Below are 26,480 nucleotides of genomic sequence, written 5' to 3'. Positions count from 1 at the left end.
TAGCAATGTGAATGGGAGGGAGTGATCAGAAGTAAGAAGGGTGCATAATGTTGCACGCTTTATGAAATAATGACTGTAGCTTTAAAACTCAAGGAGGATTTGTTAGGCTCCCATTAATCTGCATGATGCTATTGTGACTTTTCATGCAGAATGGGGAAAATGAAATTAAAGCCATACTCCCATTTATCAACATATTTCTATGACAATGTATGTAGTGTATGGTTAGTTTACTATGAAAGGCTAGTTTATTATATAACGAGGTTTCCTTCCAATGCATTGCTATACATAATGAGATGTTTATGTATTAAATAAATAATAAGCACATGAAATGTAAAGCAAAACCCTAATAAATATCTATATCAACTAAGCCTGGAAAGATGTGCAAGGTCGCTTAAATTATCCACATCCCAGTTTCACCATTTAACCAAGTGTGTGATCCTGAGCAAATCATTTAATCGCAGTGTGCCTTATCTGCAGCTCTGTAAAGTGATTGATTCACTTCAAAGCTTATGTTAATGAATTATGCCATTATAATGGAAACGCCTAATGACTATAGAGTTGCTCCACATATAACAATAGTGCAATTTAGGTATTCAAGTTATTTGTCACTTGGCTTATTTAAGGCAGCTTATTCTAAAGTCACTTGCATGGTGTCTCCAAGTATCAAATACTGATGATGCGCTTGCAATGTCCTTTTCTGTGAAGTCACTTCTGTTGGTTCAATCCATATGCAAATTAGGAAGTGTGCATGTATTTTGCCCCAGAGGGCTTGGACAGAGCTCCCCGACAAACATGCACAAACACAATAAAAAAACTTTTTTTTTTAAAAGGTACCTCTGATCTGCTTTCAAATGCCGCTCGGGCCACGTCTCATATCACACCGACCTAACCTCTTCGCACTCACGCGCCAGACAGAAACCAGGAAGCTGAATGAGCTTCCTAGTTCCTGTCTGTGTGTCGCACGAACACAAAGCTGGAAAGCGATGCTTTGTGACGTTGGCCCCCGGAAGTGCTGCTGCTAGCGTGACAGCACAGGTGCCAGAACCTGCAGCACTCAGTTCAGCACCCTGGCTGCTGACTTTAAGTCAGGCTAGTCAGGATGAGGGACTGAGCCACGCAGGGCATCCCAGCCCTGAATGTGTTGCAGCGCGGCTGCCAGGCAACTCTGCATTATGTAATGAGACAGCGCAAGCCTTGCTGAGCACCCCAGCCGGGCTTGCGCTGTCCAATTACATAATTGATGATTACAGCCCCCCTGCCCTCCCTCCAAAAGATGGGGGGACAAAAAGGCAAGCCACAGAAGTTGGGGGGGGACAAAACTCCCTGTCACCCCCTATATCTACGCCCATGGTTGTGTCACACGTTGATTTGAAGCTGTGTCCTGCATGTTAAAGTACATTAACCTCAGAGCTCTCAAGTTTCCCATGGACATGCGGGAGAAAGTTGTTTGTTCCCTTCGAATTCTGGGACTTGTAGTTTTTTATTTCCCATTTGAAATTTATGAAAACTACAAGTCCCTGAATTCCAACCAAAAACAAGATTAGATGGCTTTCTCTCGCATGGCCACGGGGAAACCTTAAAGCTCTGTTAACCCTTTGAGCTATCTTATTGAGATGAAGAACTTTCACCTGCAGGGGATACCCATACACCTGAAATAAGCTCTTTAAGCCCCTTAAGAGCAATCTTACAGGCATTCAAACCTGTACGCCCTTCTTTGATTTGGTCACTCTTTAATTTGGATATTTGTACTTAATAATATGTATTCCAATACTAATTTGTAATACATTGTTGTAATTGCAATTGTTTATTTGTAGAGCGCTTATACACAGGTGAAGTACTTCAAAGCGCTTTCTTAAACCTACATTCCAATTTCATTCCAGGTGCTCGGGGGGATAGCTCAGGGGCAGCCTGTTAATCTCAGAAACAATACAGTGCTGAGCAACACAGGTTCAAATCCCAGTCCTGCGTTTAGAGCAGGGTCGTCAAACTCCAGGCCTCAGGGGCGGGAAACCCTCACGAATATTTATAGAAATAATGTTCATACATTTAGAATCATTGCATGCAAATATATCTCATGAATAAAGGGTATCCTGAAAATCCGACATGGATCCGGCCCTCGAGACATGGATGGAGCACCCTGGTTTAGAGATTGGTCTCTGTTATTGAGTGTGTTATAAAAGATGAATTCATTTTGTATTTGATGGGACATTCCAAAACATCTATTAGGCCACGCCTTTAGTTACACGCCCCTTTTTAAAAGGTTCCTGGGATATTTGTGCTTTTTATGCAGCTCCAAGACTTTTTTGGGCCCACCCTCCAATATTGTCTCATGACTGTGAGTAGCAGGTTGATTTCACATTGTAAGCGCTGTTGTGCACACTCATGCACACTTTATGTGTGATCGGTGCGTGGCGGTGGGGGCGCCTTGAAACAGTTCAGCCTGCATGTGGCACCATGGGCTATGAATATCAAATCAGATTTGAGAAGTGTGGAGAGCGGATCGCAGCAGAAAGGTCTGAAGGAGAAGAAGCATGTTCTTCCTGCCCCCACCCATTGCCTCTGCCCCCACCCAGTGTCTCTGCCCCCACCCATTGCCTCTGCCCCCACCCAGTGTCTCTGCCCCCACCCAGTGTCTCTGTCCCACCCAGTACCTCTGCCCCCACCCAGTGCCTCTGCCCCCACCCAGTGTCTCTTCCCCACCCAGTGCCTCTGCCCCCACCCAGTGCCTCTGCCCCCACCCAGTGCCTCTGCCCCCACCCAGTGCCTCTACCCCCACCCAGTGCCTCTGCCCCCACCCAGTGTCTCTGTCCCACCCAGTACCTCTGCCCCCACCCAGTGCCTCTGCCCCCACCCAGTGTCTCTTCCCCACCCAGTGCTTCTGCCCCCACCCAGTGTCTCTGCCCCCACGCAGTGCTTCTGCCCCCACCCAGTGTCTCTGCCCCCACCCAGTGCCTCTGCCCCCACCCAGTGTCTCTTCCCCACCTAGTGCTTCTGCCCCCACCCAGTGCCTCTGCCCTCACGCAGTGTCTCTTCCCCCACCCAGTGTCTCTGCCCCCACCCAGTGTATCTGCCCCCACCCAGTGTATCTGCCCCCACCGTGTCTCTGCCCCACCCAGTGTCTCTGCCCCCACCCAGTGTCTCTGCCCCCACCCAGGGCCTCTGCCCCCACTCAGTGTCTCTCCACCCGCCAGTGCCTCTGCCCCACCCAGTGTTTCTCCCCCCACCCAGTGCCTCTGCCCCACCCAGTGTGTCTGCCCCCACCCAGTGTCCCTATCCCCACCCAGTGCCTCTGCCCTCACCCAGTGCCTCTGCCTCCCACCTGGTGAAATGCTGAAAGAAGCACCCCATTAATTGTGAGCAATACACAGTCATGTCATATCTGACCCGAGACTGATCATGTAGCTTCTTCAGCACCTGTACACCTCCATGGCTTGAAATTGATAACCTAATACCAGGGTGCCCACCAGAGTACCTGCAGATGCTCTGCAGGAACCCAGCCTGATATCTGGGTGCCCACCAGAGTACCTGCAGAGGCTCAGCAGGAAACCCAGCCTAATATCAGGGTGCCCACCAGAGTACCTGCAGAGGCTCCGCAGGAAGCCTGGACTGATATCTGGGTGCCCATGGTGTACCTGCAGAGGCTCCGCAGGAAGCCCAGCCTGATATCAGGGTGCCCATCGGGTACCTGCAGAGGCTCTGCAGGAAGCCAAGTCTGATATCAGGGTGCCCACCAGGGTACATGCAGAGGCTCAGCAGGAAGCCCAGCTAGATATCAGGGTGCCCTGTGGGGTGCCTGCAGAGGCTCAGCAGAAAGCCCAGCCTGATATCCGGGTGTCCACCAGAGTACCTGCAGAGGCTCCGCAGGAAACCCAGTCTAATATCAGGGTGCCCACCAGAGTACCTGCAGAGGCTTCGCAGGAAGCCTGGCCTGATATCTGGGTGCCCATGGGGTACCTGCAGAGGCTCCGCAGGAAGCCAAGCCTGATATCTGGGTGCCCACCGGGGTACCTGAAGAGGCTCAGCAGGAAACCCCGCCTGATATCTGGGTGCCCACTGGGTACCGGCAGAGGCTCAGCAGGAAGCCCAGCCTCATATCTGGGTGCCCATGGGGCACCTCCAGAGGCTCCGCAGGAAGCCCAGCCTGATATCAGGGTGCACACCAGAGTACCTGCAGAGGCTCCGCAGGAAGCTCGGCCTGATATCTGGGTGCCCACCGGGTACCTGCAGAGGCTCTGCAAGAAGCCCAGCATGATATCTGGGTGCCCATGGGGTACCTGCAGATGCTCCGCAGGAAGCCCAGTCTGATATCAGGGTGCCCACCGGGGTACCTGCAGAGGCTCAGCAGGAAGCCCAGCCTGATATCAGGGTGCCCTGCGGGGTACATGCAGAGAATCAGCAGGAAGCCCAGCCTGATATCCAGGTGCCCACCAGAGTACCTGTAGAGGCTCCGCAGGAAGCCCGGCCTGATATCTGGGTGCCCATGGGGTACCTGCAAAGGCTCCGCAGGAAGCCCAGCCTGATATCAGGGTGCCGTCCGGGTACCTGCAGAGGCTCTGCTGGAAGCCCAGCCTGATATCTGGGTGCCCACCGGGGTACCTGAAGAGGCTCAGCAGGAAACCCAGCCTGATATCTGGGTGCCCACTGGGTACCTGCAGAGGCTCAGCAGGAAGCCCAGCCTGAAATCTGGGTGCCCATGGGGTACCTGCAGAGGCTCCGCAGGAAGCCCATCCTGATATCTGGGTGCCCATGGGGTACCTGCAGAGGCTCCGCAGGAAGCCCAGCCTGATATCAGGGTGCCCACCAGAGTACCTGCAGAGGCTCTGCAGGAAGCCCAGCCTGATATCTGGGTGCCCACCGGGGTACCTGAAGAGGCTCAGCAGGAAACCCAGCCTGATATCAGGGTGCCCTGCGGGGTACCTGCAGAGGCTCAGCAGGAAGCCCAGCCTGATATCCGGGTGCCCACCAGAGTACCTGCAGAGGCTCCGCAGGAAACCCAGCCTAATATCAGGGTGCCCACCAGAGTACCTGCAGAGGCTCCGCAGGAAGCCCGGCCTGATATCTGGGTGCCCATGGGGTACCTGCAGAGGCTCCGCAGGAAGCCAAGCCTGATATCAGGGTGCCCTGCGGGGTACCTGCAGAGGCTCAGCAGGAAGCCCAGCCTGATATCCGGGTGCCCACCAGAGTACCTGCAGAGGCTTCGCAGGAAACCCAGCCTAATATCAGGGTGCCCACCAAAGTACCTGCAGAGGCTCCGCAGGAAGCCCGGCCTGATATCTGGGTGCCCATGGGGTACCTACAAAGGCTCCGCAGGAAGCCAAGCCTGATATCAGGGTGCCCTGCGGGGTACCTGCAGAGGCTCAGCAGGAAGCCCAGCCTGATATCCGGGTGCCCACCAGAGTACCTGCAGAGGCTTCGCAGGAAACCCAGCCTAATATCAGGGTGCCCACCAGAGTACCTGCAGAGGCTCCGCAGGAAGCCCGGCCTGATATCTGGGTGCCCATGGGGTACCTACAAAGGCTCCGCAGGAAGCCCAGCCTGATATCTGGGTGCCCACCGGGGTACCTGAAGAGGCTCAGCAGCAAGCCCAGCCTGATATTCGGGTGCCCATGGTGTACCTGCAGAGGCTCCGCAGGAAGTCCAGCCTGATATCTGAGTGCCCATGGGGTACATGCAGAGGCTCTGCAGAAAGCCCAGCCTGATATCAGGGTGCCCACCAGAGTATCTGCAGAGGCTCTGCAGGAAGCCCAGCCTGATATCTGGGTGCCCACCGGGGTAACTGAAGAGGATCAGCAGGTAACCCAGCCTGATATCTGGGTGCCCACTGGGGTACCTGCAGAGGCTCTGCAGGAAGCCCAGCCTGATATCTGGGTGCCCACCAAAGTACCTGCATAGGGTCCGCAGGAAGCCCAGCCTGATATCAGGGTGCCATCCGGGTACCTGCAGAGGCTCTGCAGGAAGCCCAGTCTGATATCAGGGTGCGTACCTGGTACCTGCAGAGGCTCCGCAGGAAGCCCGGCCTGATATCTGGGTGCCCACCGGGGTACCTGCAGAGGCTCAGCAGGAAACCCAGCCTGATATCTAGGTGCCCACGGGGTACCTGCAGAGGCTCTGCAGGAAGCCCAGCCTGATATTCGGGTGCCCATGGGGTACCTGTAGAGGCTCCACAGGAAGCCCAGCCTGATATCTGGGTGCCCATGGGTTACCTGCAGAGGCTCAGCAGGAAGCCCATCCTGATATCCGGTTGCTCACGGGGTACCTGCAGAGGCTCAGCAGGAAGCCCAGCCTGATATCAGGGTGCCCATGGGTTACCTGCAGAGGCTCAGCAGGAAACCCAGCCTAATATCAGGGTGCTCACCAGAGTACCTGCAGAGGCTCTGTAGGAGGCCCGGCCTGATATCTGGGTGCCCATGGGGTACCTGCAAAGGCTCCGCAGGAATCCCAGCCTGATATCAGGGTGCTGTCTGGGTACCTGCAGAGGCTCTGCAGGAAGCCCAGCCTGATATCTGGGTGCCCACCGGGGTACCTGAAGAGGCTCAGCAGGAAACCCAGCCTGATATCTGGGTGCCCACTGGGTACCTGCAGAGGCTCAGCAGGAAGCCCAGCCTGATATCTGGGTGCTCATCTGGTACCTGCAGAGGCTCCGCAGGAAGCCCAGCCTGATATCTGGGTGCCCATGGGGTACCTGCAGAGGCTCCGCAGGAAGCCCAGCCTGATATCAGGGTGCCCACCAGAGTACCTGCAGAGGCTCCGCAGGAAGCCCAGCCTGATATCTGGGTGCCCACCGGGGTACCTGAAGAGGCTCAGCAGGTAACCCAGCCTGATATCTGGGTGCCCACCGGGGTACCTGAAGAGGCTCAGCAGGAAACCCAGCCTGATATCTGGGTGCCCACCGGGGTACCTGCAGAGGCTCAGCAGGAAGCCCTGCCTGATATCTGGGTGCCCACCAGAGTACCTGCACAGGGTCCGCAGGAAGCCCAGCCTGATATCAGGGTGCCGTCCGGGTACCTGCAGAGGCTCTGCAGGAAGCCCAGCCTGATATCAGGGTGCCTACCTGGTACCTGCAGAGGCTCTGCAGGAAGCCCGGCCGGATATCTGGGTGCCCACCGGGGTACCTGCAGAGGCTCAGCAGAAAACACAGCCTGATATCTGGGTGCCCACGGGGTACCTGCAGAGGCTCTGCAGGAAGCCCAGCCTGATATTCGGGTGCCCATGGGGTACCTGTAGAGGCTCCACAGGAAGCCCAGCCTGATATCCGGGTGCCCATGGGTTACCTGCAGAGGCTCAGCAGGAAGCCCATCTTGATATCCGGGTGCTCACGGGGTACCTGCAGAGGTTCAGCAGGAAGCCCAGCCTGATATCAGGGTGCCCATGGGTTACCTGCAGAGGCTCAGCAGGAAGCCCATCCTGATATCCGGGTGCTCACAGGGTACCTGCAGAGGCTCAGCAGGAAGCCCAGCCTGATATCAGGGTGCCCTCTAGGGTGTCTGCTGAGGCTCAGCAGTGAGCCCTGCCCAAAATGAAGGTGCCCGCCTTGGAGTGTCTGGAGAGGCTCGACAGGGAGCCCAGCCTGAACCGAAGGTGGTGCCCGCCAGGGTGTCTGCAGAGGCTCAGCAGGGAGCCCAGCCTGAACTGAAGGTGATGCCCGCCATAGTGTCTGCAGAGGCTCGGCAGGGAGCCCAGCCTGAACTGAAGGTGCCTGTCAGGGTGTCTGCTGACACTCAGCAGGGAGCCCAGCCTAAAATTAAGGTGCCTGAGAGGCTCAGCAGGGAGCCCAGTCTGAAATTAAAAGGCCCGTGAGGATGTCCACAGAGGCCCAGCAGGGAGCTTAGCCTGATATCAGGGTGCCCACCGTGGTACCTGCAGAGGCTCAGCAGGGAGCCCAGCCTGAAATGAAGGGGCCTGACAGGGTGTCTGCAGAGGCTCAGCAGAGAGCCCAGCCTGAAATGAAGGTGCCCGCGAGGGTGTCTGCAGAGGCTCAGCAAGGAGCCCAGCCTGAAATGAAGGTGCCCGCCTTGGTGTCTGCTGAGGCTCAGCAGGGAGCCCAGCCTGAAAGGGAGCCCAGCCTGAAATGAAGGTGCCCTCCAGGGTGTCTGCTGAGGTTCAGCAGGGAGCCCAGCCTTAACTGAAGGTGCCTGTCAGGGTGTCTGCAGAGGCTCAGCAGGGATCCTAACCTGAAATGAAGGTGCCTGCCAGGGTGTCTGCTGAGGCTCAGCAGGGAGCCCAGCCTTAACTGAAGGTGCCTGTCAGGGGTCTGCAGAGGCTCAGCAGGGAGCCCAGCCTGAAATGAAGGTGCCTGCCAGGGTGTCTGCTGAGGCTCAGCAGGGAGCCCAGCCTTAACTGAAGGTGCCTGTCAGGGTGTCTGCAGAGGCTCAGCAGGGAGCCCAGCCTTAACTGAAGGTGCCTGTCAGGGTGTCTGCAGAGGCTCAGCAAGGAGCCCAGCCTTAACTGAAGGTGCCTGTCAGGGTGTCTGCAGAGGCTCAGCAGGGAGCCCAGCCTTAACTGAAGGTGCCTGTTAGGGTGTCTGCAGAGGCTCAGCAGTGATCCCATCCTGAAATGAAGGTGCCTGCCAGGTGTTTGCTGAGGCTCAGCAGGGAGCCCAGCCTTAACTGAAGGTGCCTATCAGGGTGTCTGCAGAGGCTCAGCAGGGAGCCTAGCCTTAACTGAAGGTGCCTGTCAGGGTGTCTGCAGAGGCTCAGCAGGGAGCCCAGCCTTAACTGAAGGTGCCTGTCAGGGTGTCTGCAGAGACTCAGCAGGGAGCCCAGCCTTAACTGAAGGTGCCTGTCAGAGTGTCTGCAGAGGCTCAGCAGGGAGCCTAGCCTTAACTGAAGGTGCCTGTCAGGGTGTCTGCAGAGGCTCAGCAGGGAGCCCACCCTGAAATGAAGGTGCCTGTCAGGGTGTCTGCAGAGGTTCAGCAGGGAGCCTAGCCTTAACTGAAGGTGCCTGTCAGGGTGTCTGCAGAGGCTCAGCAGGGAGCCTAGTCTTAACTGAAGGTGCCTGTCAGGGTGTCTGCAGAGGCTCAGCAGGGAGCCCAGTCTGAAATGAAGGTGCCTGCCAGGGTGTCTGCAGAGGCTCTGCAGGAAGCCCAGCCTGATATTCGGGTGCCCATGGGGTACCTGTAGAGGCTCCACAGGAAGCCCAGACTGATATCCGGGTGCCCATGGGTTACCTGCAGAGGCTCAGCAGGAAGCCCATCCTGATATCCGGGTGCTCACGGGGTACCTGCAGAGGTTCAGCAGGAAGCCCAGCCTGATATCAGGGTGCCCATGGGTTACCTGCAGAGGCTCAGCAGGAAGCCCATCCTGATATCCGGGTGCTCACGGGGTACCTGCAGAGGCTCAGCAGGAAGCCCAGCCTGATATCAGGGTGCCCTCTAGGGTGTCTGCTGAGGCTCAGCAGGGAGCCCTGCCCAAAATGAAGGTGCCCGCCTTGGAGTGTCTGCAGAGGCTCGGCAGGGAGCCCAGCCTGAACTGAAGGTGCCTGTCAGGGTGTCTGCTGACACTCAGCAGGGAGCCCAGCCTGAAATTAAGGTGCCTGAGAGGCTCAGCAGGGAGCCCAGTCTGAAATTAAAAGGCCCGTGAGGATGTCCACAGAGGCCCAGCAGGGAGCTTAGCCTATCAGGGTGCCCACCGTGGTACCTGCAGAGGCTCAGCAGGGAGCCCAGCCTGAAATGAAGGGGCCTGACAGGGTGTCTGCAGAGGCTCAGCAGAGAGCCCAGCCTGAAATGAAGGTGCCCGCGAGGGTGTCTGCAGAGGCTCAGCAAGGAGCCCAGCCTGAAATGAAGGGGCCTGACAGGGTGTCTGCAGAGGCTCAGCAGAGAGCCCAGCCTGAAATGAAGGTGCCCGCGAGGGTGTCTGCAGAGGCTCAGCAAGGAGCCCAGCCTGAAATGAAGGTGCCCGCCTTGGTGTCTGCTGAGGCTCAGCAGGGAGCCCAGCCTGAAAGGGAGCCCAGCCTGAAATGAAGGTGCCCTCCAGGGTGTCTGCTGAGGTTCAGCAGGGAGCCCAGCCTTAACTGAAGGTGCCTGTCAGGGTGTCTGCAGAGGCTCAGCAGGGATCCTAACCTGAAATGAAGGTGCCTGCCAGGGTGTCTGCTGAGGCTCAGCAGGGAGCCCAGCCTTAACTGAAGGTGCCTGTCAGGGTGTCTGCAGAGGCTCAGCAGGGAGCCCAGCCTGAAATGAAGGTGCCTGTCAGGGTGTCTGCTGAGGCTCAGCAGGGAGCCCAGCCTTAACTGAAGGTGCCTGTCAGGGTGTCTGCAGAGGCTCACCAGGGAGCCTAGCCTGAAATGAAGGTGCCTGGCAGGGTGTCTGCAGAGGCTCAGCAGGGAGCCTAGCCTTAACTGAAGGTGCCTGTCAGGGTGTCTGCAGAGGCTCAGCAGGGAGCCCAGCCTGAAATGAAGGTGCCTGTCAGGGTGTCTGCAGAGGCTCAGCAGGGAGCCCAGCCTGAAATGAAGGTGCCTGCCTGGGTGTCTGCAGAGGCTCAGCAGGGATCCCAGCCTGAAATGTTATTGTCAGGGGGATCAGAACTACTTCTGATTTAGAATTCAACATGTAAGCAAACAACAAAGAACAAAACAGCTTAACCTAATAAAACACAATATAACATGACATAACATTACACAAGATATAGTAATGCATAACAAAACTTGGCATGACGCAACATAACACGTAACACAACATAACATAACCACATAACACATAACTAAACATCACACAGCATAGCGTGACAAGAGGAAAACAAAACACGACTTAAAGAAGCATAACATATAAGATAACACGGCAGCATAACAACACATAACATAACTAACCATCGCAGAACAAAGCATCACAAAAACTAAAATAACAGCACAAAACATAGACAGCCTACAGAGAGTAACACAGAATAACACATTAAAATAACACAACATGAACTATCATAGCATGACACAATGTCAAAACACAGAACGTCTAGTAGCATAGAACTGTATCCTCTATCAGAAGATCAAGGCACACAAATTCCCCTTGCCCCAGTGGGCATTTAGCCTGACATGCATCTCTTAACATAGCATAACAATATCAGGAGTCAGGCAAATAAAGTGGGAAATATCAGACACTATCAAGCAGACATTGTTCTTTGGTCAGCAGTGTTTGGGTACCTGGCTGGCAAGTTGGTATTTTGGTCCCCAGTTCTGAGTTCTTCCAGACTCCGTTTGCTTCACAGGTGTATGCGCCTAAAAGCAAAGTTGAAGAGGTCATTTATTAAATGCATAAAAGTTCCCTGTTATCTGCAGCACTAGACTTGTATTATTTGTGTTCGTCATCACACTCATTTCCACCTGGGGAAGGGCACTCAACCAATCAGGTGGCAGGAAACATGGGTGAGAACATACAGTGTTCTCTGTGTCCCACCATTTTGTTTGTGGGGATGCAACAGGGAGCTTCTTCCTGTTTCCTCCCCACTACCCAACCACAAAGACATCCTGCACCATTCCCTCACCCCCCACTTACCTGCTGGACCACAGGTTTGTGTTCCAGTCCCAGCGCGCCGTACCACCTGTGGCCACCACCATAGAAATAGGAAAGGTACACAGTCCCTTTTCTATTTACTAAGGCAGCGGCCATCTTTTTTCTTTCTTTAGTGGCGATTGGGCATGTGCAAAAAAATAAAAAAATAAAATAAAATAAAATAAAACTATTCACCCCTAGCACTGGCCCCAGGGTGTGAATAGCAATTATCCTATTCTGGGGCCGCCATCACGGCACTGAAAGCGGTCAGCATACCCACCTAGATTTCAAAAAGCAAAACCCAGAGATTTGCATCACACGATACCCCACCCACATACACTAAAGACTCCATCCACTGACAAGCCCACTTTTTAAAAAAATTGTCTTATGCCTGATATGGCTGTTTGTTAATTGAAATGACAGCACACTGACAGACATCACTTGCAGATATTCTCGCCCACACCTAAATGTGATTGGCCGCTAGTAGTCTCTTTCTCGTCAATTACATGGATGTGTGGGCGGAGTTGCTGAGGCAGCCAAAAACCTGGAGATGCCATGCTCTTCCACAGAGACCCAGAGAAGAGTGTGGAAACCCGGATTATCCTGGCTAAACCCAGAGACTAGGCAGGTCTGGCAGTCAGTCTATTGGTGAATAAATCCCGCATTTGGAGCAGCCTGATTGGTTAAGCGCCCATCAGAGGAGATGCACATGTATTGAGGGTAGAAACTACGTACACAGCCAAAGCTTCAAGTATCCTTGTAACTGCAGAACCCATCTACCTGAGGGTTTGGTGCACATTACCAAAAAATAAACAAACAAACAAACAAACAAAGCTCTGTACACTGGATCGTCTTAACCTATAAATATTCCTTTAGTGTGTATGAAGTCCCGCAGAGTGCCGAGAAGCTACCCGTTCCACTTACCCTACCCAGATCCTCTCCGGTCTTTCTCCTTACCTGGCCACATCAATTTTAGTATTTCTTCCTCACTCCCCTCCTTTGCAAATACACTCTGCTAGCCCCACCAGCATGTATGCCATGCAAAACACTGTAAATAAATAAATTAAGAAACAAAGTGCTCCTGTAACGGGACTACGTTTATGTTCTGTAGCCCATAGGTTGGAGACATGAGACTGTTCCGTGTTTGCCACCAGCCGTTGTGCCAGTCCCGCAGAGTGTGTTCGAAAGAAGCTACCCGTTGAGACAACCCTACCAAATGTATCCCGAAGGGATGACAACCTAAGGGAGGAACTCCCTAAAGGAATATAAGAAAGAACAGAGAAAAGAAGCTAGTGACGTCATAAAAAGTATGTACGACGTCTCGAGATACTGACTGAAGAGAATATATAGATCCTAAAGAAACTAATGACGATGTAAAGAATCAAGTGAGCTTTTAAATACAAAGAAGAAGATTAAACATGCACAAGGTGCTGCAGAAAATCGACCGTTCAATGAATGTACAGATGCAGAAAGGCAAGATAGACTAAGTCATCAGAGAAGATGGCTATATGCAGTGAACAGAACGCAGGCGAAGCCGCCATTATATAGAAGCTGGACATCGGTATCATGAATTTAGTAAGCTAGGACCTATGAAGCGGGAAGGGAAAACTGTGTTGCAGCAAAAATAAGCAGAATTGTGGAGCAGCATGGCGAGGTTGCCTGGTCTGGAGTTAAGACTGAAGCAGCCACGGTCAGCTATCTATTCCGGAAATGAGCGAACGTGCAGAGGATGAATCATCCCTTGTTAAGATGCAAAGAAAGACCAAGAGTGCCAAGTTTAATTCATTTAGAGCATTTCAAACCTATAAAATGGACTAAATCATGGTCTCCTGTCACATGAGCCAAGGATGAAAATAGAGTTCGAATTTGGAGTCGTAGACACAATAGTGAGTGCCCTCACTCCCATGTATTCTCAAAGACAAGGATACTTTGCAAGGCCAAGTATAAAGAAAATCTTCATGGCAGAAGGCTTGGGCGATGAGAGATGCTGGGCTTATTGGGTAGGGAGGTAGTGTCATGCCCCATCTCCTTGCACCGGGTCTGGGCTTACATGCTGCTAAATGAACCAAATCCTCCAGGCATGGTACTGGTCCGTATAACGAAGGACCTTATAGTATGAAGACCAATGAGAAACTGTGTATCTAATGTTTCTGAAGATGACATGTTATAGAGGTTGGCATATGTTGTTTCACCTGATAGTGGGCAGCCAATCACAATCCTAGCTCCTACAGAAAAATATACTTAGATGTTCCCCTTAGACAATCCCGACCCTTAATAGGTTTTTCATTATTACCACATGGTAGGACGTCACCTCTGATGTATTTTTGGTATTAAAAAGAGCGTCCGTCCATTGATGTTCATTGTAAACTTCGTGTTTTAGATAATTGTTAATAAAACAGTAGTTTGCCAACTTCCTGAGTTGGTTCGATTACTTGGACTCTGCATTATTCTGTGTGATCCCATCCATTACACATGCATGTTCCTAAAGGGCCCTAAGCTCAGTTGCAAGGTCGGAGGTTCGTCAAAATGATTCGTTAAAGGGCTAGCATGCAGGTCCTCTTTTAATAGAAAAGGCGTATCTTGCTGCTTTTATGTTGAGCTAAAGGGCCTAGACCACTGTTATGTTACTTGATATTTCTGTAGCGCCCTACTGCCTTGTTATGGCCTCGAAGCACTGTGTGCCGTCCATATAACTAACTGCCGTGCCTCATCACACATTGCTGGCCATAGCAACACAATTTGGGATCCGGTAAAAAAAATAAGCCTGCACGGGCCTGGGAAATCCATTTGCACCCTTCAAGTGTTTTAATTGTTTGGAGCTGCTTTAAATAGGTTGCAGAAGCCAGGATTCGAACCGCCTCACGAGACACCCACAAGACCACTTGAACGTCTGATCGGGATGCCTCTGGAGTTGGCTGTTAGGATTGTACTCTTCAGAAAATATTTAAGTGATTTAAAAGGTGCGGGCCTTTCATACTTCACGAGCAACACTATAGGGAAAGCTGAGGTGAGGCTGACAAAAATGTCCTGCGTGGCCCCTCTCTAACCCCAGCCCCACACCACCATTTTGCTTCCCGCACGGCCCACAGACCCCTGGCAGAGGCGCTGGCCCACCACCCCTGGCTGGCTCTGGGAAGGCAGGCGGCGGCGGCCATCATACGGTCTAATTGCCCGTATTCTTTGTCTGGGAGGCACGAGCACTCGGCGATGACAAGCCCCACCAACCCGTAGCAGGGGCCCGCCCAGGGGAGCTGGGACAGCAGCGTAACCTTTTCCTTGTTACATGCTAATCAATACAGGGGGCTCGCTCCCAGCCAGCTTTTTCAGGGCCAGAATACCACATGCTGGTAATGAGTCCCCCTGAGCGTTGGGTGAGCATCAGTGTGACGTCACACGGTGCAAGGTGGGCTTTATTAAAGTCTGTGGTCACAAGCCTTTCCCAGAAAACATTCTTTAGCAAGCCAACGGGGACCAGGCAGGAGGGATCGAGGGATCAAAGCTCGACAGCTGCTGATTTCATTAGTGTTTAATAGTCTGGCAGACATTTCTCTACACGGTAGGGCAGGTTGGATTTAGAAAGACACAGCGGGAGTCGATAGCATAGTGAACCGTTTGTGAAGGCCATGCTACAGACAAGGGGACAATTTGTGGCAAGGGAACAGACATAGGTGAGATATGCCTTTTAGTCCTTGGGATCAGCGCAGGAATTGCGCCCGGAACCAGTGCCTTCAGTGGCACTGGAAAATGAGCCGGTTTAATGGGCTACAGGCACCCCTTTGAAGAGACCAGCACCTCCCCCCCTGCATTTATCTGCAAAAGGCTTGCCTGGCAGGGGACAGCGCCTCACCTTTTCAGCTTTAATGGTGGTGGTGAGTCATCATTGAGGCTGAAAAGGGGAGGCCGCTGGAAGCGGAGGCCTTTTTTCCTAAAGCCTGAAGCTCCTGTGAATGAGCGGTAGCTTCAGGCTTTGGGAAAAAGGGGCTCTGCTTCTAGTTGCCTCACCTTTCTTCCATAAGGGTGGCACCAGCCCACATAATCTTTTGCTTGAAGGGATGCCTCACAGGTGCGGCGCCACCATTATGGATTAAAGGCATTTTTTTATGAAGCCTGAATCTCTTCCACATGAGTGAGAGCTTCAGGCTATAGAAAAAAAAGACTTCTTCTGTAGGTTTGTAGGGATAAAGGCTGCCAGGGAAGATTAATGAGACCTGGCTTTCCCCTGCCCACTTAAAGCCCTGGCTGGCACAAGACACTAATTTGGCCGGAATGTTGCCCTGCGCAAAACAGGCTACTTCCTGCAAGATCTGTCCTGGAGGATTCATCGTATGAAGGAGTAGCCTATGTTTCAACAAGCAGCCAAACCAAAACCTGACATACTTGCCGCAGCTGTCCAAACTTTTCTTTATGTCCTGCAATGTACAGAAGGATTATTCTCAGGGTGAGTAGTGTGACCAATCAAAACTGCAGAGTCCAACTTCCATTATACGCTCAAAAGGGTGTCTTACGGAATCACTGTAAGGCATGTTTCAAATTTAAAATTGTGGACATTCTTATGTTCCCATAATGCTCTTTGCTTTTAGGCAAATCGCCAGGATTGGGTTCAATGTAGAGACACTGGGCCTCATTAGGAGTTTGCCGGTCTGGAAACAAGGGTTTCCAGATTGGCAAACTCTGAGTCTGCCTGCTGTGGCCGCTGTGCCGACAGGTCTGACCACGCCGGGTGGAGCGGCCTTGGTAGGCAGCCCGTCACGGAAGCACTGGCACTGTTAGCAACGTGCTGGTGCTTCTGTGTCCCCGTTCCCATAGAGTCCTATCACGGGAATTTACTGGCACCTGACTTCCCGGGCCGCTGGACTCGGAATGAGTTAGTGGCATCGGGAAGTCAAGCGGCAGTAAATTACTATGAATCCGGCGGCAACCCGCTGCTAGTACCAGCAGGGTTACCGTCGGACTTGTAATGAAGGCCACTGTATTGCGTGACCTAGCCTTGGGCCCCAGCCCTCGGCCTCACCCCCTCCTCCGCACGGCCCTGCCCCTGCAAGGATGAGAGGGTTCCCCCAGCAAATTGCTTCCATTTCCAGCACAGCTTGGGACAGTATTTACATCCATGCAGCACACACAAACAGTATGTTAAATTGAATCATGTGTGCTAAGGCAAGGTTCGGGAGTCTGATGGGATGGGGGGGATCCGTGTTTGGGGACTTATTGATTACGGATGGGTGACCATTTTGGCAGGCTTGGTGGTCAGATGAATGGGGAAGGAATGGGGGCATGCCCCCTCGCAGGCCAGCAAGTCGAGCTTGAGCCTGGTCTAGAATAGCTTCCGTAGTTTGGATTACTTTTACGCGGGGAGGGTGGGCTGAGGGCATTACATTGATGGAATAGCCAGCAGTGTGAAAGAGAAGAAGCAGGCAATGGCTCCTTGGGGATGGGGGTTGGGGGGACGGTGAGTGACAGGTTGTGGTGGTGAAACATAGTGATAATATATGTACTCAACAAAGGCGGTGTCACTCTGCTCTCTAGCAGTCTAAGAATTGAACTAATACCAGAGCGTATTTAATATGCCACACAGTCAATTACCCTGAACAACATACCAAAGCTATTCTGAGCCGTGATACATAGTTCATACACAGTTTGATAACTTATTGGCCTCACCACCACAACAAATGATCATCAATTGATTTGGTGTACATGGAGACTATGTCAAGGCCAATGAGTAAATGTGTGGTTGGAACAAATTCCACATTCTCAAAGGTGCTCATGACTTCTGTAGTATCCTTCAAATACAAGTGCATTTTGCCCACTAAAGGTTTCTAATAATGGTCCGCGAATCCCCTCGACAATGGTTCAGAAACAGGGTCAATACCAATGTTCCCTCTAAGCTGTGCGCATGTGTGCTTGCCCAGCTTCCTTCTGGGTGCCGCTCAGAATATTTTTAGCAGCGCACACAGGCAATTCTTAGCTATTCAAAAAGATTTAATAAGGCACAAGCCACAGCAATTACCTGACATTAGCAAAAGTGTACCTACATCCACTTGTTTTATGTTTGTTGTAACATGAATAACATTCATGCTCCAGAATTTCTGTTACTCATTCTGCCTTACCAAAAGAGTCACCCACACTATATTATTAACGGTATCAGGTAATATTATCCCCACCAATAATATTGCCATAGATATGGTCTTCAGGAACGGCCATAGGCGATATTATTAGGGGGGATAATTTTGGGGGAAAATGGGAGCAGGGGAAGCGGGGTGTCCCCCACCCCCTTTAAAATGATATGGGGTTTGCGGGGGTGTCCCCACAGGTTTAATGGGTTAATATTGCTGCAAAAATATGCCTCAATTCTTGTATGGTGATATTTTTGAGGGGATATTAACACATGGAACCAATCTAACTACCAGCTCAAGTATCGGACTCTGACTGTAACTAAGCAGGCTACTTGGATGTGTAACCAAATCCCATACTTCCTCTTCTTTGTACATATGTCACACAACTGCTTTGAAGCGGCCCTATTGTAAGTTAAAGCATTATGAAACTCAAATATTAATTTGCGCTCTAAAGAAGACAAATGTGATGCTCAGCGTCTCCTACTTTAGCATTACTGACATTACCCCATAAGAAGAGAGCAACATTGCAATATCATTTAATTGACCTACAAGGGATAATGGGTATGGACTATGCCTGGGATTACTCGTCCATAGTATCAGGGCACCGGATATTCAGGCAGGAAAATGCTTTTCACACAATCTGCATCATTTCCAAGTGTTCAGAGTTCCTTTGTGCATAGACCTTCACACATTATATGATAAGTCGCTTCTATACAAAAACATTTTCACTGAGCACTTGTGTAATCCTACACAATGATATAAGGGTGGGGTATGTTGCAAACAATCCTGTATGCACTGCAAAAGAATTGTGTACCTGCAGAGTCATGACATTCTTAAAATGCACATCATATGTTGTGGTATTTAAATATGCCTTGCTTGCAAAATATTGTGGGTCTGCAAATATCCCAGTGAGTGTTTACTGCTACAATCCCTCACTTTTTACAGTGCTCTATCAACTAGTATTGGAGGGAAGCACAGGGGCCGGGGAAGGGTAAGGGTGGAAGCATCACTCCTTGCGGGTGATGAAGTAAGCAGCAAATTTGAAAGACCAAGTCAGACGTTTTGGCAGTACACTGAAGGAAATGTGTTGCGTGTTTGCTAAAGGATTCTAGTGCCCATCTAGACAACAGCACTTTATTTTTCTTTCTATGCTCAACTGCTGAGGGCTTTTCAATATAACCATGTGTTCTGTGTGTGCAGTCTCTAGCATCTCCCTGCATCTTCTTTAACTGATCACAAAGAATTACAGAGGAGGGATCCATAGTTATACAAGAAGGCACTAAAAAATGTCTATCTCTGATGAATTCATGCAATTAACCTAAAAGGCATATATGTGTGATTTTCTTCAACAGGGCTCCATAATTAATCTCAGTAAGGTTCTTGTTTAATTTTATTTAGGCTGTGGTGCGGAAGGGTGGGCAAATCTATGCACTTTATTATGTGCCCTGCCATTTCACCCCCTATGTCAGGGGTATAGAAGGGCTCTGATCAGATTTTGCTCCCTACTTGGAGTCAAAGCTCTGCCAATAGGGAAACTTTCTGCTTATTAACAGATGTTCTTTCCCCACAAGATTCCTTATGAGATCGGCATTAATATTAGTAGAGTTCCTTCCTTCCTAAGCCACTGCTCTGCTGGTCACTAATTCGAAACCATATCAGTGGAGCTTTATGGGTTGAATTTTTGTAAGGCACATTTTCCTTTTTTAGGGAGTAAAAGTGCATGGTGCATATGTCTCTTAGCTCTAAGGCTGGCCTTATCACTACCCACAGGAGAACGTGGATAGTAAGCAGAGGCACAAGAATTTTGGATCATCATATTCTAAGGTGCAGTTATTCTGATGCAGCTATCATCCTTACACAAATTATTAGACGCATGTTCTCCTGGCCTTCATTACAGTGGCACTTGAACTCCTTTCAGCATGTATTTGACCCATTGCTTTTAATTGCCATTGATGCATCGGCAAATGTATTCTGTGTGAGTTTCTTGACGGCGCCATCAGTTATGACGCGAGACATTGGAGGTCCACAAACACCAGGGACGTCGTTCGCAGCAGTAAAAGGCTAACGAGCCAGCCTATTCAAGGAGTGGAACCCACCTACCCCAACCCACCACCAAGAGCCAACCTACCTTGCGATCAATGAACAATAATGCACCACCCTTGCTAAAGACCCCTTAGGTCAAAACATGTGTCGGCTGACCACAAGATTATTACATCAAGAATAAAATTCCCTTTTTTTGAAAAATCAGAATACAAAGAAACATTTCTTTAAGAATAAATATTGTTTGCGCAAGATATCTGGGAACACAACTAAGATATTTGTGTTTTGTAATACAAATGAGTGATTTTCCAGTGGCAAAAAACATACAGGGCCTCATTAGGACTTGGGGTGGTATCCCGGCGTAAATCCGCCAGAATACAACCCAAACAAATTACTGTTACCATCACTTGGAAATTCCTTTCCAAACTATCTTCTACAACGGTAGCTCACAAAGTGGCTTACCTTATTAGTCAGTGGTGCACATGGAAAATAATGTGCGCACGACAGCCAACTGGTTCTGCACATAGAGAAACATGATTAGAGGGAACATTGGTCAATACCCGATACATGGGGCACCCAGGTGGGTGGGGTAAGTGTTTATGGATCTTAGGAAAGCAGTAAGAACACAGAACTCTTGGTTCCTCCTGGATTAGAAAATCTCGCTCCCCTTTCCTGATCCGGTTCCTCGCGGCCGCTTTTAGTGTTGTCATTGTTGTACATTCCTTGAGGGGGATGAAGGGGGCTGATCGTTACCGCCTGTAACAGTCCTCATCTTGCAGTTGTCTGTTGCTTTCCCTGATATTGTCTACTTGGTTTTGGGACCACAGTGTCCCGAGCCTTATCTGCGCTATTAATGATGAGCTGTTGCTTTTTAGACAGATCATCCAGGATTGGAGAACCGTTTCTCTGTTTCTGCTGTAATCTGGTAACATCTGCCACGACTCTCCTTTCAGAAATGTATGATTCTGCAGAGTGCGTCTGAGAGGGGGGTACGAACATGGATGGCTTCCTTAAACCTGTGACGTTGGTAGATTGCCCTGTCTCACTATCTCTGAAAAGTTCTTTCATAAGTAGCTTGCTCATACAGTTCTTGTAATTCAAAAGGATAAAGATGTTTTACCCTAACCCTTTATTGAGGACAGTGGCGTAACACAAAATATGGGGGGCCCCCCTGCAAGCAATGCTGAGGCCTCCCCCCCGCCAGCTCAGCAAAAAATCACGTGGTGTGCCACATTCTGGGCCGGCCTAAATTACCACGCTTGTGCAGTACGCACAAACGTATTGCTTCAGGGGCGCGCCACACACTGTGCTAGGAAAAGCATACATATGTGTGTTTTAATGCATTATACAGCACACTTTCTGAGAAAAATTGGCTTGTTTGCAATTGTTTTGTAGGGTGACACCCAACCAAAAATCCAATATATGCGAGTCACCAAGAGTGCACAGGAACATTAATGCTTTAATGACTATAATGCTTTGCTATTCAAAATGCCATGCCACAATGAAAGCATGTCCAACTGGCTGCATAATGTAGACCAGTCTAGACCCATAATAACATATTACAGTAAAGCATGCCAGGCCACATTTAGACATACCTAGACTGGCTGCACCAAAATGCCAGTCGAAGCAATAGCACTTATCATGATTGTTTTATCATAGATGGCCAGTAAAATATATAATGTCCCAGTTAGAAACGGCTAGACTGACAGAACCCAAATGCCATTCTAGCCAGGTAATTACACTTAGCAGAACTGCTTTAGCAGAGATGCCCAGTTTAAAAAAATTCAAGACAAACAACGAAATGTCTAGACTGGCTGCACTAAAATGCCCCTATAGCGACTAATAACATATTATGCCTGCTTAGCTTGGAGATGGATTACCATTACGATGTATAGCACAATCCCTGCCCCCACACATCCCCTCTCCCTCCAACCCACAAAATCACCACATCGGCCCAGAATTACCTCTATGCCCCTCTTCCTTGTCTCAGTACTCACGTATGCGGCACCTTGCCTCATAGGTAAGTACTAGGACGAGAAAGAGTGGGACTAGGAGTAAAAAAGATTACAGGTAATTTAAGCTAGGCATTACCTCCATGTCCTGCTACCTCATGCCAGTACTTGTGTATGAGGCAAAGTGCCTCATACACAAGTACTGCGGTGAGGAAGAATGGGGCTATGAGTAATGAAGATTACCCATAAGTAATCATCTTTACTGGCTGGCTGCACCAAAATGCCAGTCGAAGCAATAACACTTATCATGATTGTTTTATCACAACACCATTGATCTGACTGGGTTCCAGTCCTCTCCCGCACTCTGTGACATTTTGTCAACCTGGCTGACCTACAAAGCCGTTGCCGGACAGAACAGGACAGATGTTAAACAGTGCCTGTCTCTCGCCATTAACACAGGCCCGGCAATTAGTAATGTAAAGCATTTCACTGTTAGTTTCCAGGCAGTTGAAATCTTGATGTGGGTTTAGTACTTGCATGCCAGGGTAGTGACTGGAAGGGTAGAGAGCGGACAGGAGACAGCTCATACTCACAACAGGCCATACGTGGGCACTTCCAGACTTAATGGAGAGAGTTAACTGTGTGTAACATTGAAGCTGCACTAGAATAGTCTCATTAGAATGGTTAAACAGACGCCCCAACACAAATAAGTTTGCCCCTCCCCCACTGCCCATGAAGTTTAGTGCCTCTCCCAACATTTGAAGGCTTGCCCCCCATGAAATCTAGGTTTCATTGAGCCCCTGAACACAAGCGCACACACCATTCACACCACACACACACACACCACACACACACACACACACGTTTAATTGTGAACCCTTTCACCATACAGGCACACCCAGGCAGCCACCCATACATTTAAGTGTGCACCTTTTCACCATACACTCACACCCAGCCACCCATACATTTGAGTGTGCACCCTTTCACCATGCACTCACACAGGCATACCCAGGCTACATCATGCACTCACTCATTAATGCACATTGCATTATATATATATATATATATATATATATATATATATATATATATATATATATATATATATATACACACATACACACTTACATGCACACACACACACACATTTAAAGAACATACATGTTCTTACCTTTAATACATTGGTCGAGGGAACGCGACCTTCAGCTCCCTGCAGCAGCCAGGAATGCGTGTTCCTGTTATCTGCAGAGGATCTGGAGGCGTCCGTGTAATGGGGTTGAGGGGAGCCCCATTACTTGAAAAATAAATGGTTTCTTTTTGAAGTCACTCTGACTTCATAAAGAAATTATTTCCGTTAAAGGACGGAACCGGAACAGAAATAATGTCTTTATGAAGGCAGAGTGACTTCAAACAGAAACTATTTCTTTTTGAAGTCATAAGGATCCCCCACCCCATGACATTTAGCCCTCCAGCCTAGAGGCTTCCACTTCATGGGGTCGGGGAGCCCTTGGACTTCATAAAGAAATAGTATCTTTTTCTAGTCACTCTACCCTCAAAAAGAAATTATTTCTTTTACGATGTTCGTAACAGAAATCATTTCTTTATGAGGGCAGAATGACTTCAAAAAGAAATAATTTATTTTTTCTGTGTTTACATTTTTAAAAATGTTTTTATTTGTTTTATTCTTTAGTCTGAACGGCCCTCTCTTAGGACTTTGGGGTTGGGGTCTCTTATGGGGTTTGCGGGGGCCCTTGGTACGCCAGTGACTGAGGGCTGCCTCCTCGTCTTAATGAGTCTGAAATGTTTATTACGAGTATTTCCCGCTCCTGGTTTGTCTCAGATTGTGCTCCCATTCTCAAAGATTCTGACCTTAGTGTAAAAATAAAGTCTATTTCCCCTGTTTCTGCTCCCTCATCCTCTTCTAGAAGCTGCAAAATGGTGTCAGTACCTAGGCATCTAATAGCAGTGCCTGGCAAATGCCTAATACCTATACAAAAGCCAAAACAGTTGGCTTTGTCATTACTCGTTTAGAACAGGATTTCAGTGAAGGACCCACATAGTTCTTATAAGTCGAGTTGCTAAAACCAGACCTGCTAGGCCCTCATTACAACTTTGCCGATATCCTGACGGTAATTTCACCAGGATACCCGCAAATGGTATACCCTTAGTGGCATTCAGTCCAGTTGAATTACTGCTGGATTATGAATGCGGGTAACAGTGGTAAATCCCCATTCCATGGAGTTCCATAGGACTCCATGAGGGATTGGTCGGTTCCTCCAGCCCATCAGCCAACTTGTACTTGGCTGGTGCAGAAACGTGTAAGTATACAGTAATACCGGCATGTTTATTGCACACCGGCCAAGTTGTAATGAGGGCCAAAACACTCAGAAGACTGCTTTGAATAAACACTTGCATGAACTTCGAGCACACAGTTTGATGGTACGGCTTGATACAACTAGCTCAAAGAGATCCCAGGAGGATGTATTTTGGGTGGCATGACCTGACTGTACCCATGACATAGCAAGGCAGCATCCTAGAGAATATATGGTTTATAACCGAAATGGTCTTTTGTCTACTTGAGAACCTGTTTGTTATGTTATTAATGCATGCATATTGTATTTTACATTTTGTTTTTATTAGGCATGTCTCTTCCATTTATGTCACCCAGATCAAAGGTTGTGTGATGTCATGTTGGTCAAAGTTTATGTTGTCACTTCCTGTGATATCATCAGGCGAAAGATGTCACTTTCGCTGCCCCCGACTTTGTAACAAAATGATGTCCCTGCTTAGTGCATGTTGCATTCATATTTTAACCTCAACTTAACTGGTGATGAAACAAATGATGTTTTATCTGCTCTTGAAGTGTACAAGTGGACGTACAGTGTGATGTTCTGGCAATACTCCTCTATCCAAGCAGTGATATTCAGCACACTCGTGGGGGAGGAGGCGCACAGTGTAAGGCATGTGTTTCCTCTTGAGTGATGGTGTGGGCGTCCAACTCCTCTGCACGTACCCATGCTTCTGCCAGTCAAAGGGCCGGAGTCATGTCTTCTCCAGCATCAGTAGGCTATCCTTCCACTAAGTCACCTACTCTATGGTGACCTCTTGGTAACATCTCCAGGTTATGCAGGAGGTGCGCTGCCATCGTGTGTCCGGAGCATATGAATATGTAACCAGGCCCTTCACTTTAGTCTTTGAAAGTAGGAGAACCTCCAATAGTGATGACAACCCATACACTCTATGACTTGGGGACGGTTTAAGCGAGAGAAGCTTATACTGGGGGAGGATCTGGAGAGAGATTTGTTGGATATTGGTGGAAATCTTTCACGTGTGAACATTTGAACTGCTACATTAGAGAATGAGGCCCACAATCCCACCTGGATTATAAGGATGCCCCACACGCCTCTAAGGTGTAAACAAATGAAGACTGGGGAAGTGGGAGAGGAGTTGTTGTCCCTTCTCTGTTTCCAGCCTCACAATATTGCAGCTTTTGGAGCCGTTTCCTGACTAGGTGCGTTGGCATTTGAGCAGCCACAGCCCCGTTCTTGATGCAAGTTTTCTGAAAGTTTATTGAGGCATGCCATGGAAGTCAGTGTAGCTTCCCAGGTGAGGGGCAGCTGTGATCATATTTTTTGATGCCATCAATTAGTCTGGCTATGGCACGATGGGTGTCCAGTCATTTGGTCGACTACAAACTGGTCGACTGCAATTTGGTCGACGCAATTTGATCGAAAACCAAATGGTCGAATTTTTTTTTTTTATTTATATATTTTTTTTTCGGGTTTTCGTTTTGTAAAAAAAGGGTTTTTTAGAGAAAAAAAGGGGGTTGGGGTGGACCCCCCCAAAAAAATTAAAAAAAGGGTTAAAATAAAAAAAAAAAAAATTGACCATTTAGTTTTCGACCAAATTGGTTCGACCATTTGTCTGGTCGACCAATTTTTTTCGACCAAATGTCTGGTAACCCCACGATGTACGCACACAGTCCTGCGAGAGTGGAGGTGGGACTGTCAAAGAAGAGTGTGTGTTTCCACTATCAAAGTGTCGTAGGTCCAGTGAGTGTACATGGGTCCTGAATTCTGAGGGTGGCGCGAAGAGCCAATTTCTTGTTCTAGTGCTAGTTGGTCACGGGTTGCGTGGGACTTTCTGGCGATGTGGGGTCTGAAAGAGAGGTTGCAATCAATAGTGGAGCCTCGTGATTTGTCACTTGTGGCTAGCTTTGGCGTGCTCCCCTTAATGTTATGACAGACAGTCACAATTCGTTGAGTGTTTGACTATTTGGGCTTCCAAGGAGGGGTGTTATGAGATTATCATCCAAGACTGATTTGGTGTCAGGCAGTGTTTGAACCATAAGATGACTTTGCTGCAGATATCCTTCAGGTGTAGGTGTGTGTCAGCCACACATTGGTGCATGGAGTGCATCAGTGAGTGCTTCTAGGGTCTCCAATGCTGAGACTAAAGATGACTGGTGATAGGATGGAACCTTGGGGGAACCCACAGGTGACTGTGCAGGTCATTGATCTGTGGGTACTGCTTCTCCAGAGAGGGGACCCACTTTATATGAGGCCACGGAGGCTGCTAACCGACAGTCCACCTAAGACTGGTAGCATGCGGGAGGACCTCATGGGGAGGAACTCCCCTCCTGGCGACATGGATGCATGTCTGGGACAAGGCCTCTCTAACCCTAAAGCCCAGAGGGCAGTAATTACGCCAAATCCTTCTACGGATAAATTCTCACCCCATGGTGGAACAGTTTCTTTTTCTTGCTCCCTTTAGACTCTGAAGCCTATAAGATCTATGAAGAGTTTTGAAAAGTGACCGATTAGCTAATTATAGCCCTTCTTTTAACAGTGCTGGAAGGAAGACCAGTGAAGGAAAACAGACTGTCCCTTTATTGAATGTTAG

The 26,480-nt window shown here is 49.6% G+C and overlaps 1 protein-coding gene across 2 annotated transcripts in view; it reads right to left on the bottom strand.

The window, feature by feature from the left end:
* The window catches only part of MASP1 (MBL associated serine protease 1), a 587,565-nt gene that overhangs the window by 214,839 nt on the left and 346,246 nt on the right, over positions 1 to 26,480 (bottom strand). For both annotated transcript variants that reach the window (XM_069617478.1, XM_069617479.1), the window contains exon 10: positions 11,128 to 11,202. In XM_069617478.1, coding sequence (XP_069473579.1) covers positions 11,128 to 11,202 — 75 coding nt within the window. The remainder of the gene's footprint in view (positions 1 to 11,127; positions 11,203 to 26,480) is intronic.

The sequence above is a fragment of the Ambystoma mexicanum genome, chromosome 10 (genome assembly GCF_040938575.1).
Source record: "Ambystoma mexicanum isolate Mex_15411 chromosome 10, UKY_AmexF1_1, whole genome shotgun sequence".
Lineage (NCBI taxonomy): Eukaryota > Metazoa > Chordata > Amphibia > Caudata > Ambystomatidae > Ambystoma > Ambystoma mexicanum.
The sequence above is the reverse complement of the archived record's forward strand: the minus strand, read 5'-3'. Positions and strand labels throughout refer to the sequence as shown.